General features: G+C 33.5%; 3 protein-coding genes across 3 annotated transcripts; 2 read left to right on the top strand and 1 right to left on the bottom strand.

Moving 5' to 3' along the window:
• Positions 1 to 373: 373 nt before the first annotated feature.
• LOC130946462 (linoleate 9S-lipoxygenase-like) lies at positions 374 to 4,558 on the bottom strand. The gene is made up of 9 exons (XM_057875219.1): positions 4,342 to 4,558; positions 3,267 to 3,562; positions 2,957 to 3,194; positions 2,553 to 2,873; positions 2,351 to 2,436; positions 2,159 to 2,266; positions 1,747 to 2,051; positions 1,401 to 1,664; positions 374 to 1,285 (listed from the first exon to the last, which is right to left on the bottom strand). Exons 1-9 carry the CDS (start codon positions 4,556 to 4,558, stop codon positions 529 to 531), a joined length of 2,592 nt encoding a protein of 863 aa, XP_057731202.1. The 3' UTR covers positions 374 to 528.
• A 3,256-nt stretch (positions 4,559 to 7,814) lies between these two features.
• On the top strand, positions 7,815 to 8,321 carry LOC130945618 (uncharacterized). Its single transcript, XM_057874325.1, has one exon. The coding sequence runs from the start codon at positions 7,815 to 7,817 to the stop codon at positions 8,319 to 8,321; it is 507 nt and encodes a 168-aa protein (XP_057730308.1).
• A 643-nt stretch (positions 8,322 to 8,964) lies between these two features.
• On the top strand, positions 8,965 to 10,083 carry LOC130945617 (protein FAR1-RELATED SEQUENCE 5-like). The gene has a single exon (XM_057874324.1). It carries the CDS (start codon positions 8,965 to 8,967, stop codon positions 10,081 to 10,083), a length of 1,119 nt encoding a protein of 372 aa, XP_057730307.1.
• The last annotated feature ends 2,791 nt before the right edge of the window (positions 10,084 to 12,874 follow it).

Here is a 12,874-nt window from a genome sequence, read left to right as displayed (position 1 = left end):
TACTTATAGTGGTGAGCCAATAACCACCGTTGGAGTAGTGCCGTATCTTTAGGATAATAACCGTCCCACTATCTTAGGGAGGTTAAGATATGGCTTTAGGAAGTGGTTAGAGAGATTTTAGGGGCGGTTACTCATTTGAATGGGTGTTTACCTGCCAGCTAATCTCACAACCGACTTCTTCGTACCAAGTCGGGGTGGACACCGACCTCTTGAGTGGAGGTGGGTGCTTTGCTAGGCTTAATCTAATGGATCAGGCCTTTCGATTGGACCTGGGCCCTTAACATTGGGCCAGGGTATGAACAGTAATATTAATCCCTTTAATTAGTTGCAAACAATTGTTTAGATAATCTTAATTTGATACTTGTGTTCTCCATTATGCAAAAAACAGATACAACTTTCTTATTAATTAGCATCAAATTAAAACTACTGAATACAAATGACAACACAAACATAGGTGGATGAAGCTAATAAGGAATCAGATTCCTTTTATTTAAAGACATCATTAAAGTCGTCATCATGATAGACTCATTAGATAGAGATACTATTTGGAATTCCTCTGAAAGTCAACCCTTCCTCACTAGAAGGATAAAGCAAAGTGTAAGGCATCTTAGCTGGTCCAGAACGATTTTTCAATGATCCATCATTGTTCTTCTGCATCAATCTTTGTTCAGTCTCTGCAAGTTTCTTTCCAAATCTCTTAAAGGCATCTAATGCCTCAGTATCACAAGTCCAAAAGTCACCATCATCCCTTTGTCCAAGGTAGGACTCATCAGAAGCATGCCTTGACAAAATTTCAATAACGGTAAGATCAATTAGTGTCTCTTTCTTCCCTGTGATTGTTTTCAAAAACTCCTTCTCATGATTCTTAGCCAATTCATCATACTCAGGAGACCCTTTCTCAGGCATGAATCTTCTGCTAAGTGTTGGACGGTTAAGAATGTAACCTCCATAAGGGTATTGGCCAAAATTAATAGCTGCATGAAGTGCTGAAGCAATCCATATGAGAGTGGTTGAAGCTTCAATCAACTCGTTTCGAGTTTCCATCTTTGGCCACCATGTCTCATTCTTCTTGTCACCATGACCTACTTCTACAAGCTCTTTCCACCATTCTTGGAGTTCAGTGTCTTGTTTTAGTGCATCATCTGAGTTGTAGTAAAAGAACACATACTCTTTAACCCATGATTTAATAGCATCCCATATTTCTAATCCATCAGAAGCATAAGGGTAATCCTCAATCACAAGGTGGACACCATGGGGAGAAGATGAATCCTTAACTGCCACTCCTCTGAATCAAAAACAACAAATTAACAACCATTAGTATAAGATACTAACTGTCATATCAGTATTTAACATAACAAATTAACGGTACAGACTAAAATATATAGACCATCATTAATTACCTCTTGATGAGATCATTAGGTAATGCTTGATCTAGAAAAACCCAATCCTTATAGAGTACAGCAGACATTTCCAAAGCATATCTACCCCACAAGAATGTTTGTTCTATAATACCATCTGCATTAATCAAGGCTTTCCGAGCAAGTGAATTTATATTCATGGTGTCACGGTAGTGTGGGGAAAGTAGTTTATTAATGGGGTGAACCACACTCAGATGCCTATTTGTTGCTATCACAAATGGTTCAACAACTGCATGAGTGTTTAACCTGCATATATGTCATTCATAAATTAATACGAATGTGAATAATTCACTTGGATATGCATTAACTAGTTAAGTTTATTACATACCAATGACTAACAAGTTGGTGATAGCATGAGTCATTTACAACAACATATGCCTTGGCCAGTACCCAAATATAACCTTCAACTCCTTCATGTGCTGGTAGATAGACATCACTCACAGGACCATGCTCTTCTCCTTGAGGATGTGGCTTGCTTAACTCAATGGCCAGTGGCTTTAAAGTTCCATCATCTTTCAAGAAGAAAATAGTCCTTGTAGCATAGGCCTTTGTCTTGCTTGAATTTATTCTTCTCAAATATGGAATCAGATAGTCATGGTGATCGAGAATGAACAATTTCTTCTTCTCAATAGCCTGAATTTCACCCAAATTAAATTCATTAATTAATTGTCAGTTGTTCATCACTACCACATATTAAAAGAAAAAAAAAACAAATAGATTTCCATGATATATATTATTACCTGTTCTACAGTAAGCCCTCCTAAGTTAGGCTCTAAATGTTCTTTTTTCATTGTACTAGTATGATCACCATAGACTTTACTATCTAGCTTGCTACCTGGTGGAAACTCCTGCATACATGAAAATTAACCAAATCCAAGCTATAATTGAATGCAATTCCCTAAAAACGTATTACCACAAATTAATCGAATTACCTCAAGACTCTTAATGACATTAGGATTTACACCAGCAAGTGTTTCTCTAGAAAATTCTTCATCAGTCATCCATGCAGATTTATTCACTGTATATGTATCACATAATTTCAGTTTATTTAAAATTATATTCACATTATTCGCCACATTAATATTGTTCAATGTATAAGATAATTGTAGCATATATAAAAATATAAATATATACCTTGCATGACTTTGGGTGGTGGATATTTAAGGAATTGTTCACCATCTGTTCGTAGAATTTCCTTGAGTACTGGCAAAGGGGAAAACTTGCTGAGAAAGTTTGTAGGTAGTGTAATTCCACCCGTATAGAGTTTATCCACTTCAGCAAAATTATCAAACTCAAGAGTTAAGATATTTGCATCAAATGCATCTGTGAGAACAGGCATCACATCTTGGGCTACAGATTTTAGTCCATAAGTTAGAAAATCTGATGACTTCAAGTGACCAAATGCTTCGTCCCTTGGTAGGTAAACAAAATCGCTCCGTTTCTCACTCTTAGGATCTGTTTAATTAAGTTGAAAGCAAAATTAATTAGCACTAATAACACAAATTAAACATGTTATATATTTAGGTGAAATAATTGACCTTTGTTAGTAGGTGGCCTTCCTGTTCTTCCTCTACGAGGGTAAGGTAAAGTAGATCCTCCAAGAACAGGGCGAGCATATTTTTCATTGCTATCTGGATTCCCCAAATCATTGTAAACATCATAATCATAGATCCTATCATATTCTTTGCGCTCTCCTTTTCCATCTCCTCTTAAATTCTCCAATTCATCTTCCCTGTACTTTACAAGTGGTGCTGGCGTGTCACCTGGAAGATATGTCTGCGTGGATGCATATTGTTTCATTAATTACTTTAATTATTTGTTAACTAATAACTAGTTTAATTTAATTACCTTGTTGGAAAAGAAAATACGATCGGTTTTGTAGTTTTTAGCATTATAAATCCAGGAGTTGCAAACAAAGTGGATTTTGAGATTTGGATGGTTTGGAATGTCTTCAAGAGTCAAAGTGAGGAGGAAGAACTCGGTTTGCATGAAATTCTTGATGTAAAATGCTCCTGGAATTCCCATCTCACCATCATCCCATTCGAAATGAATGGTGAAGGCAGATTGCCCTGCTCCCAATGTTGGCAACGAAGATATTATACCTTCCAAAAACGTGCTCTTTCCAACTTTGCCCTTCCCATTCTCTACAATAATAAAACAAATATGAAGTGCTAGGTAAATAATGACTATCTTGAACAATATGAATAATCACCAATCAAATAAAAACATACCACACCATATTTTTAAATTATCCACCTAAATTTTAATATTAAAATAACTATCCATATGCCTAGTGAAATAAATATTCAATATATCTATTATTTAAATTATTTAGTATTTTTATTATCTACCTATATTTGAAAAAATAATTAGAATAACCATAGTCATCAAACTATTTTTTTCTAAAATTCCATCTAACAAAAACAAGTTATATTTCTTATACTTTTCTTCACGCAATAATTTATGATTATATTTTTAATATATCTTTTTACATAATAATATTTTTTAAATTTGTATAAAGTTTAGTAGAAATTTACGTATAATTCACTTTATATATTTGATAAATGAAAGTCGTTGAATAAATTAATAGACTACTAAATTAACATTTAATAATAAAATTAATTGTACCTACCTGAGTTTTCAATACAAAATTTATATAACCTCTAACTTTTATTTTGATCTGTTTTAAAATAAAAGAGGTATGACCTCTAAACCTTTGAGTAAAATAAAATACTTTTATGAATAACTTATGCTAAATCTAAAAGGAATAGACTATGTTAAATGAATATAAAATTAATTATCAATATAAAATATATATTAAAATATAAATATATATTAAAAATGAATTAAAAATATATTTACAGTTAATTTTAGCAAATATACGAATAATATTTAAAAAATAAATAAAAGGGAGCAACATAACCATCTGGTTTGGTGGCACTAATGAGGTGGAGGGAGACAGAGCGGCCCAAGAAGGCAGTGAGATTATCGATGGTTGAGCCGACGAGGCCGACGCCTTGACCGATGAGTCCCTGAGCGCTGGTAAGGGAGTTGACGTCAAGGACGTTCTTGCGCATCAGCACCACCGTGCCCTTAATCTTGTGTCCCCTGTTCACCAGACTTGTCACCCCCGAAAACATCTTCACACATTAACTAATTAAGTAGCTTGTATTGCCAATAAGCAAGGAAATGTGGTACGGTATTTATAAGCTGCGTGTTTATGTTTTGAACGTAATACTCCATTATTATTATTATGTGCAAGGTGTCATGAAGCCACTGCAAGTAACATGCAGAGACTTTTAATTATTTGCAGGCATGTGAGACAATGTAGTGTGATGATTACACGTCTTAAGCATTCAATACTCGTCAACCAACCTCACAAACCACTACTGCATGCCAATGCCCACGTACCTATCTCACCACATCCAATGCATGCAGTTGTATCGGAACTAGTACTTATGCTCTTCCAATTTGTCACACAAAAATGAATGCCACCCATATTGTGATGATGCAATGCACAGAAAACTTTGGTTAATAATAAAAATGCCTTCATTATTTTTTTTTTCCAACATGCTGATTTCGATATTCAAATCCATACGCATAGTATTGAGTATTGACTCACAATATAATGTTAGGGTTAGAAGTTGGAATCATTTCTATTAATAATGATAGGAATAATACAGAACAAATTTTCTAAAATTAATAAATTGACAAAAATTTAAAATAAAAAATAATTAATATTGAATTTACAACTTCTATATTTATAACTTCTATTATACGATATAATAGAAGTTAGAGCACTAATAAAATTTATTATTTTTTATTAATAATTAGTTAATAATAGTAAAAATATGAGTTAAAAATATGTTTAGAATATTATACTAGAATTAGATTAACTAAAAATACTGATTAAAAACAACAAATACTCTTAAATATTTGGTACAGATCCAAATGATATATATCACATATTTTCAACAAATTGAATATTGGGGCAATAAATTTGGGCCGGGTCATAGAAGTGTAATTGAGGTGGAAAAAATAACAAAAAGATGCTGATAGACGGTTACAGTTTTGGTTAGTTGGCGTTTGTTTTCGGAGACAGGACACAGAGACATGGCTCAGAATTCGGTGGTCCAAAAATCTTTGGACCACTTAGTGGTCCAAGTAGAAAACATGTTTTTAGAGTTTTTTTATCAATTGCTATATAGTCCTTGAACTAATTTTAATTAAAAATTAACCCCATATATTTTATTTAATTATAAAAATAGTTTTTTATTTTATAAATTATTATTTTATTAATTATATATTATATTTATTAACAATCAAATACAAAAATAACAACCAATTATATCCTCCATTCATCCTAATAATTCTAATTGATTAAAAAATTAACTTTGATCTCGTTACGTTCGTCCATGGCTTCCAAATCGTGTTTCCTTGAAATTCAATCGATTGGTTTTTCAAAACAATCGATTGAATGATAACTCAATCGATTGGTTTATACTATATCACAAAACAATCAATTAAAAGTTGTAAGGTAGAATGGTAAAAAGCTTAAACCAATCGATTGTTTATACTTTCCAATCGAATGAATGCCTCAAAATAATCGATTGTTGTTGTTACTCAATCGATTGAGTTCACGAAAACAACATAGATTTGCCAAATACAATCGATTGGAAAGTGATGACATTGAAGTTTTAGCCAAATTCAATCGATTGGTAATGTAATCCAATCGATTGGAAGGTGATGAAGTTGAATGTTTTGCCAATTTCAATCGATTGGTAATGGTACCCAATCGATTGAAATGTGATCTGCGGCTATCTCAATCTTGTTATCTTTTTAGAAATTATCTTATTATTCATCTTTCTTATCTTTAAAATTCTATCTTCAATTTTTTCTATTTTATTTTTATGTAGATAAACTAATCTTATCTTTTCCTTAATATTAACATTATAAATTGGTGAATAATCCATCACTAATTATTCAATCCCACCATTGAAATCGTGTATCATTTTCTTTGATTATAAAAAATTTAATTATTTTTCTTTGGAACATCCATCTACTCAATATCCAATTTTTTTTTAATTTTCATCCGTCTATTTAATATCCACTATTTCTTCATCGTTAATCACCGTTGCAGCAATCAGTAAAGGTCCAATCAAGTTTTTCATTGTAGTGTTCAAAAAATAAACCATCGTTTTGATTACAAAATCGAGGTCAGTGAATAGAATCTCTAATTTTTCAATTATTCTGTTCGATACTTTATTCGTGAAATTGATTGTGTAAGAAAAAAATTTAAAAATATCTTTTATTAATACATAGAAATTGAGAAATACTAAAAAGTAAATAGATATTATTATTTTTTATTATTAATTAATTAGCTAGCAATCAGCGACGGACCTAGAGGGGGTGAGTAGTGGCCCGGACACCCCAAAATTTTAAGAAACTATACTTATCTATAACAATTTATATTAGGAATACAGAGAGTTAGGTGTCGATTATTTTTTTTTCTATTTTACCCCTATTTTACCCCATGACAGAATGATGTAACTGCTCGTTAAGATATTCTTATTGGAGGTAAATTATTGTTACAAATATTTTTATTAAGATATGTTTTGAAGGAATAAAAATAGAATAGTTCAATAAGGATTAATTTTTTTAAAAAATAATTTACACTAATCATTTTTCTCTTCAAATTATTAACGTACTTTTCTAATATACTCTAAGTACCTACACAATATATAATATCAATTAGCGTTTAAATTTAGGTTCCAATATTGTTATTAACGAGAGAGGTTTATTAATTTTTAAAAAAAATACATACAATAAGTTTTGTATCAATATATCATGATTCATTTTAAAAATAATATTTATTCATCTAGGTTACAGAGTGTCTTGAAAAATCATATTTAAATAAGTATTCTATTTTTTAACTATTTTATATTTTTAGATTAAAAACTTTGTATTTTTTTTATTCAAGTTTTATTTTTAAATTTTATTTTAATTGTCTTATTCAAAACTATTAATATGAAATTTTATTTTGTAGGATAAATAAAAAAATGAGATTTTTTTTAATAAATTAAATTATTCACAGACTTACTTATTATAAAAGAAGTTAAGTATATTTCTTGATTATAAGAATACATATAATTCACTTTTGATTGTAATCACAAGAAATATAAATTTATCCAATTTTTTAAAATTTACATTAATTATTAAAATTATAACATAATGAATGTACTCCTATATACATTTTTTCTTATTTTTGTGCTTTATTTTAATTTTGTTAAACAAAAAAGTTTAAATATTATTTACTTTTAATTTTTAACTTTTATCACAAATAGAAATATATGGCTTTGTGTGTATTAAATAATTTTTTTATTAGACATTTTTAAGATGTCAGGTATATTTACAGACACTGAGATGAATGAGCAATACCAAGAGGACGATGACTTTAACCAACAAGAAGAGCTAGTAAGTGACCAAGATATGATGGATAAACAGATTGTATTCGAACAAGATTTCAGAGATGAATTTACCGAGGGAGCGTTTTTTTCTGAATCTGATATGTCAGATTATATCCTTGAAGCCGCTTATGCGGTTGACTCCGTGCAAGACATTACATCTTTGAAATTTAGTGAGAATGTTGCGGAGGAAATTGGCAAATACCACTTTTCTACTTTGCATCTTGCATTTGATTTTTATATGAAGTACTCAAAGTCGAAGGGCTTTAGTGCAAGGAAGAGCAAGACTTTCAAGAATAGTAGTGGCGAGATTTACAGACAAATGTTTGTATGCCATAGGCAAGGATTCAGGATGGAGAAATATTACACGATGGAAAAAAGGAAGAAGGAGCCTAGATTGGAAACAAGAACTGGATGTAGAACTGGATGTGAAGCCTGAATGGATGTTAAATTTGTACCAGAAAGTGGAAGGTGGCATATCTTTTATTTCTCTGACGAACACAACCATGATCTATTGGATACACAATTCAGTGCTATGTTGCCTGCCCACAGAAAAATGTCAGAGGCAGATATTATGCAAATGATGAACATGCTAAAGTCAGGGATCAGCACCTCACAGATATTTGGTCTTCTAGCTAGTCAAGCAGGCGGGTACGAATTTGTTGGCTATGGTCCCAGAGATATGTACAATGAGATTGCTCGACAAAGGCGTCAAATTCCTGGTGATGCAGCATGAGTGTTGAAGAAGTTGGAGAATATGCGGTTGAAGGATCCACAATTATATTTCAAGGCATGTCACGATTCAAGAGGTTTGTTACGTAATTTGTTCTGGTCTGATGGGATTAGCCAACTAGACTACCGACTCTTCGGGGATGTTATTGTTTTTGATGCTACGTACAAGAAGAACAAGTATAGTTGTCCATTAGTAATATTCAGCGGGGTTAACCACCACAACCAAAACAATTGTTTTTGCTGCTGCGTTAATTGCGGACGAAACTACTGATACATATATTTGGCTCCTGCGTCAGCTCATGTTTGCAATGAGGGGCAAGACCCCGACCTCAATCATAACTGATGGGGCCATGGCGATTAGGAATGCAGTGAGAGATGTATTTTCCGAAGTCAGACATAGATTATGCGCTTGGCACCTTATTCGAAATGCAACTAGCAATGTTGGAAATCCATCGTTTACATCTAAATTTAGAAAAATCATGACAGGAGACTACGAGATTCCCGTGTTTAAGCGTAAGTGGGTTCAGCTTATTGAAGAATTTGGCATTGAGGATAAGCCGTGGGTGATCAACATGTACGAAGAGAAGCATATGTGGGCTACTGCATATCTAAGAGGAAAATTCTTTGCTGGCTTTAGAACTACATCAAGATGTGAAGGTTTACACTCAGTAGTGGAAAGGTATGTGGGGTCGCAGTATGATTTGACAAGTTTTGTAGAGCATTTTCAAAGGTGTGTAGCACACATGCACTTTAACGAATTTAATGTTGATTATGAATCTACACGTGGGGTGCCCGTCATGCAAACTTGTATAGAGCTGCTAGAGAGATATGCTGCTAAGTTATACACTCATGGGATATTTCTTTTCTTTCGGCCATTTCTCTCCAGAGGTGGATCAATGCGGGTTCTAAACATAGATAATACCGATGATTGCATAAAGTACATTGTGTGTAAGCATGGGAGGCCCGATTTTACGTGGACCGTTGATTTTCGTCAAGAAGAAATGATCTTCATGTGTACCTATTTACGAATGGAGTCATTTGGTATTCCCGGCGAACATATTGTGAAAGTAATGGTTGACAGAGACATCCGTGAGATTTCCCGGTCATTGGTATTGGATAGATGGACAAAAAAGGTTAAATCAGCACTCAATGATCCAAGTAGGTTCACCAGGGATGCTGTTGTTATTAGTCGTCAAAGTGCTTTGGTGGAATTTTCTAAACAACTGGCTGCTGTTGCTGCTAAAGTACCAGAGAGATATGAAGAGACACATGATTTAATTATGGGATTGTACTCATCTTACAAGGCTGCAGACGAAGGAGATAATCAACCTCACTCAGGTGTAGCTAGAAGTAGCAATCCGTATGTGCATCCAACCACTAGAGGCTTAGGACAACCATCTAAGAAGAAGAAGCGGCAACGTTGTAGTGTTTGTCAAATGGAAGGACATAAGAAGACAACATGTCCTTAGCAAAAGGACATTGACAACAACGTTATAGAAAATGAAGCTATCGGTTCGGACGATGGCGACATGTGTACCGAAGCGACGGCTGAGTTAGATAGTGATAGTTAGCAACCTCTATAAACTTTAATGTTTTTGGGTAGAAAATCAGTTCCGTATTTGTATCTTTTCTTTTTCACTATATTAATGAGATTTTAGACATTCTTCCAATAGTCGTGCTTATGCTTTCTAGGTGTAATAATTGTCAAATAAAAACCGGTTAGCGATAACGGGTAAACTGTCCCTCTCCCTTTTCGCTCACTCTCACTGGCAAAATCCCTAATTTTCATCGTTCTGACAATCGGCCTGGACAGACTGGTCGAACAGGTTTAACTGCGAACCGGTTAAGCATGCGGTCCGATCCTCCTGTAATAACTGTTGGAGATAAAACCGGTGGATAACCGTTAATTCGGATGAGAACCGGTTGGTTGGGTCGAACCGCTTGAACTGTGAGCCGCTATAAAAACGATCCGGACAAATGTTAAAACCGTCAATTTAAAAAACCGGTCGAACCGGTGGTTAACCGGTGAACCGGATGAACCGCCCGTTTAGTAGCGATTTTTGGTTTGAAAGTAAAAGAGCAAAACGGCATCGTTTTATCTCTTATAAAAAAAAAAGAAAAGAAAGGCTAGCTATACTAAATGCCACGGCAACCCACCAGACCCAATTATCTTCCTCCCAATTCCCTCACTACCTAACCCTAGCACAGCAAACACCGTCGCCATCGTCAGCCCCCATCTCGCCGGCTCGTCGTGAAACCCCACCAACCACCGTGAGCCCCGAGACGCCGCCACTCTTTTCTTCCTCCCCTCCTCTGTGCTCGTCGCGAAGCCCCACCAACCGCAGCGAATCTCTTCTCCTTCTCACTGTCTCTGTGCTCCTCGTGAAGCCCGCCTATGTGATCATCGTCGTCGGCAGCGACAGAGGGTGCCATTGTTGGCCTTGATCTCGTCGCCGTCCTGGACGTCTCTGCTTGGCTTCTATCTCTTCAAGCTCGCTCTCTCTCCCTCTCCGGTCTCATCCTGTCTCATGCGAAATGCGAACGTCTCTGCTCGCGTGTCCTTCTCGCCATCACCTCCGTTTAACTGCTCGGGCATCACCTCCTCTCGGACGTCTCTGTTGCTCGGTTGTCTTGTCTTATCCAGTGAGCTCTCCTCCGGTGCTTCTTTAGTACTTTTTTTCTTTGAAATTAATTATGATTAATATATACTTCTGAGTTAATTATTCTTGTTAATTTGTATGGTTTTTGATAATCCTTTTTTAGTTAAATTTTTAAAATAATTTTGTTGATTGTTGATTATAATTGTTAATTCTGGTTTAATTAGTTGTTTTCTGAGTTAATTTTTTTCGTTGTTCATTGTTGTTAACAGAGCTGGATTATTGTTGTTGTTTTGTTCTGACCTCTAGTTAATTATTGTTGATTGTTGGTAATTTCCTGAGTTATTTTTGTGTTATTTTTTCTAATTCCGAGTTAATTTACTAGTTGTTGGCTTGTTGCCTTGTTGCCAAGTGAAATTAGTTAAACTTAAAAAAACTTGGCTTGTTAGATTGATTCTGATTTCTGAGCTTTGTTTTGTTATACTGATTCTGATTTTTGATGTTGTTGGTTCCGGATTTTTTCTAATTCTTCTAACTCTAAGTTGTTGATGATACTTTGCTGGGAATAAATGTGTCAATATGCAATTGAGATATTTGTGTACTTCAACTGGATTTATCTCTGATTTGATATTGGAAGAAGAGTTTTCAATGGATGATCTTGTTATGAATGAATGATCTTGTTTTCAATTGAAGATAAGTGTGTGTTTAATTGTTCAAGCCCATTGTTAGTCCAAATCCTGTAACATAACTTTGCTAGGAACAAATGATCTTATTTTCAATGGATGCTGATTGCCTCTGTGGTTTGTTTGTTACAGACAGTACAAAAGGCTCTTCCACAATTTGATGTCCACTCAAAATTTGCTTTTCAGTTTTTATCTTTTATTTTTAATGCTAAATATAATATTCTGGATTCTGGATTTCTGAATGTTACACCAAATTTTGTAATATGGATTATCTTTATGATGGGAACAATGGAATACTTAATGATGATTATGATTATTAATGAGTAGTGTCTTTATTTAGTTGAAAACCTGTTTAATTTTTTAATGCTATATTCAATTTTTGATTGTATATTGAATTTTTTTTAATTTTACCGTATATTTAATTAAATCGGTTGGACCATTGAACCATCTACTTGACCGATTCAATGACCGGTTCGGTTCTCGCAACCTTGAAAAAATATGAAACCAAAAAAATATTTTTTTCTTACACAATCAATTTCACAAATAAAGTATCCAAACAAATAATTGAAAAATTAGAGATTCTATTCACTGACCTCGATTTTGTAATCAAAACGATTGTTTATTTTTTGAACACTATAATGAAAAACTTGATTGGACCTTTGCTGATTACTACAACGGTGATTAACGATGAAGAAATAATGAATATTAAATAGACGGATAAAAAATAAAAAAAAAATTGGATAATGAGTAGATGGATGTTCCAAAGAAAAATAATTAAATTTTTTATAATCAAAGAAAATGATACACAATTTCAATGGTGGGATTGAATAATTAGTGATGAATTATTCACCAATTTATAATGTTAATATTAAGAAAAGGATAAGATTAGTTTATCTACATCAAAATAAAACAGCGAAAATTGAAGATAGAATTTTAAAGATAAGATAGATGAATAATAAGATAATTTCTAAAAAGATAAC

This window comes from Arachis stenosperma, chromosome 8 (genome assembly GCF_014773155.1).
Source record: "Arachis stenosperma cultivar V10309 chromosome 8, arast.V10309.gnm1.PFL2, whole genome shotgun sequence".
NCBI classification, from domain to species: Eukaryota; Viridiplantae; Streptophyta; class Magnoliopsida; order Fabales; family Fabaceae; genus Arachis; species Arachis stenosperma.
Note: the sequence above shows the minus strand (reverse complement) of the source record. Positions and strands in the feature narration are given on the sequence as shown.

What these genes read in the sequence shown, in the direction of transcription:
- LOC130945618 (XM_057874325.1), top strand. Translation starts at nt 7,815, where the DNA reads ATGTCAGGTATATTTACAGACACTGAGATGAATGAGCAATACCAAGAG.
- LOC130945617 (XM_057874324.1), top strand. Translation starts at nt 8,965, where the DNA reads ATGGCGATTAGGAATGCAGTGAGAGATGTATTTTCCGAAGTCAGACAT.
- LOC130946462 (XM_057875219.1), bottom strand. Translation starts at nt 4,558, where the DNA reads ATGTTTTCGGGGGTGACAAGTCTGGTGAACAGGGGACACAAGATTAAG. An exon ending in TAGTGCCACCAAACCAGATG is followed by an intron (nt 3,563 to 4,341) that starts GTTATGTTGCTC and finishes TTATTATTGTAG; the next exon opens with AGAATGGGAAGGGCAAAGTT. An exon ending in ACCACCCAAAGTCATGCAAG is followed by an intron (nt 2,437 to 2,552) that starts GTATATATTTAT and finishes ATACATATACAG; the next exon opens with TGAATAAATCTGCATGGATG.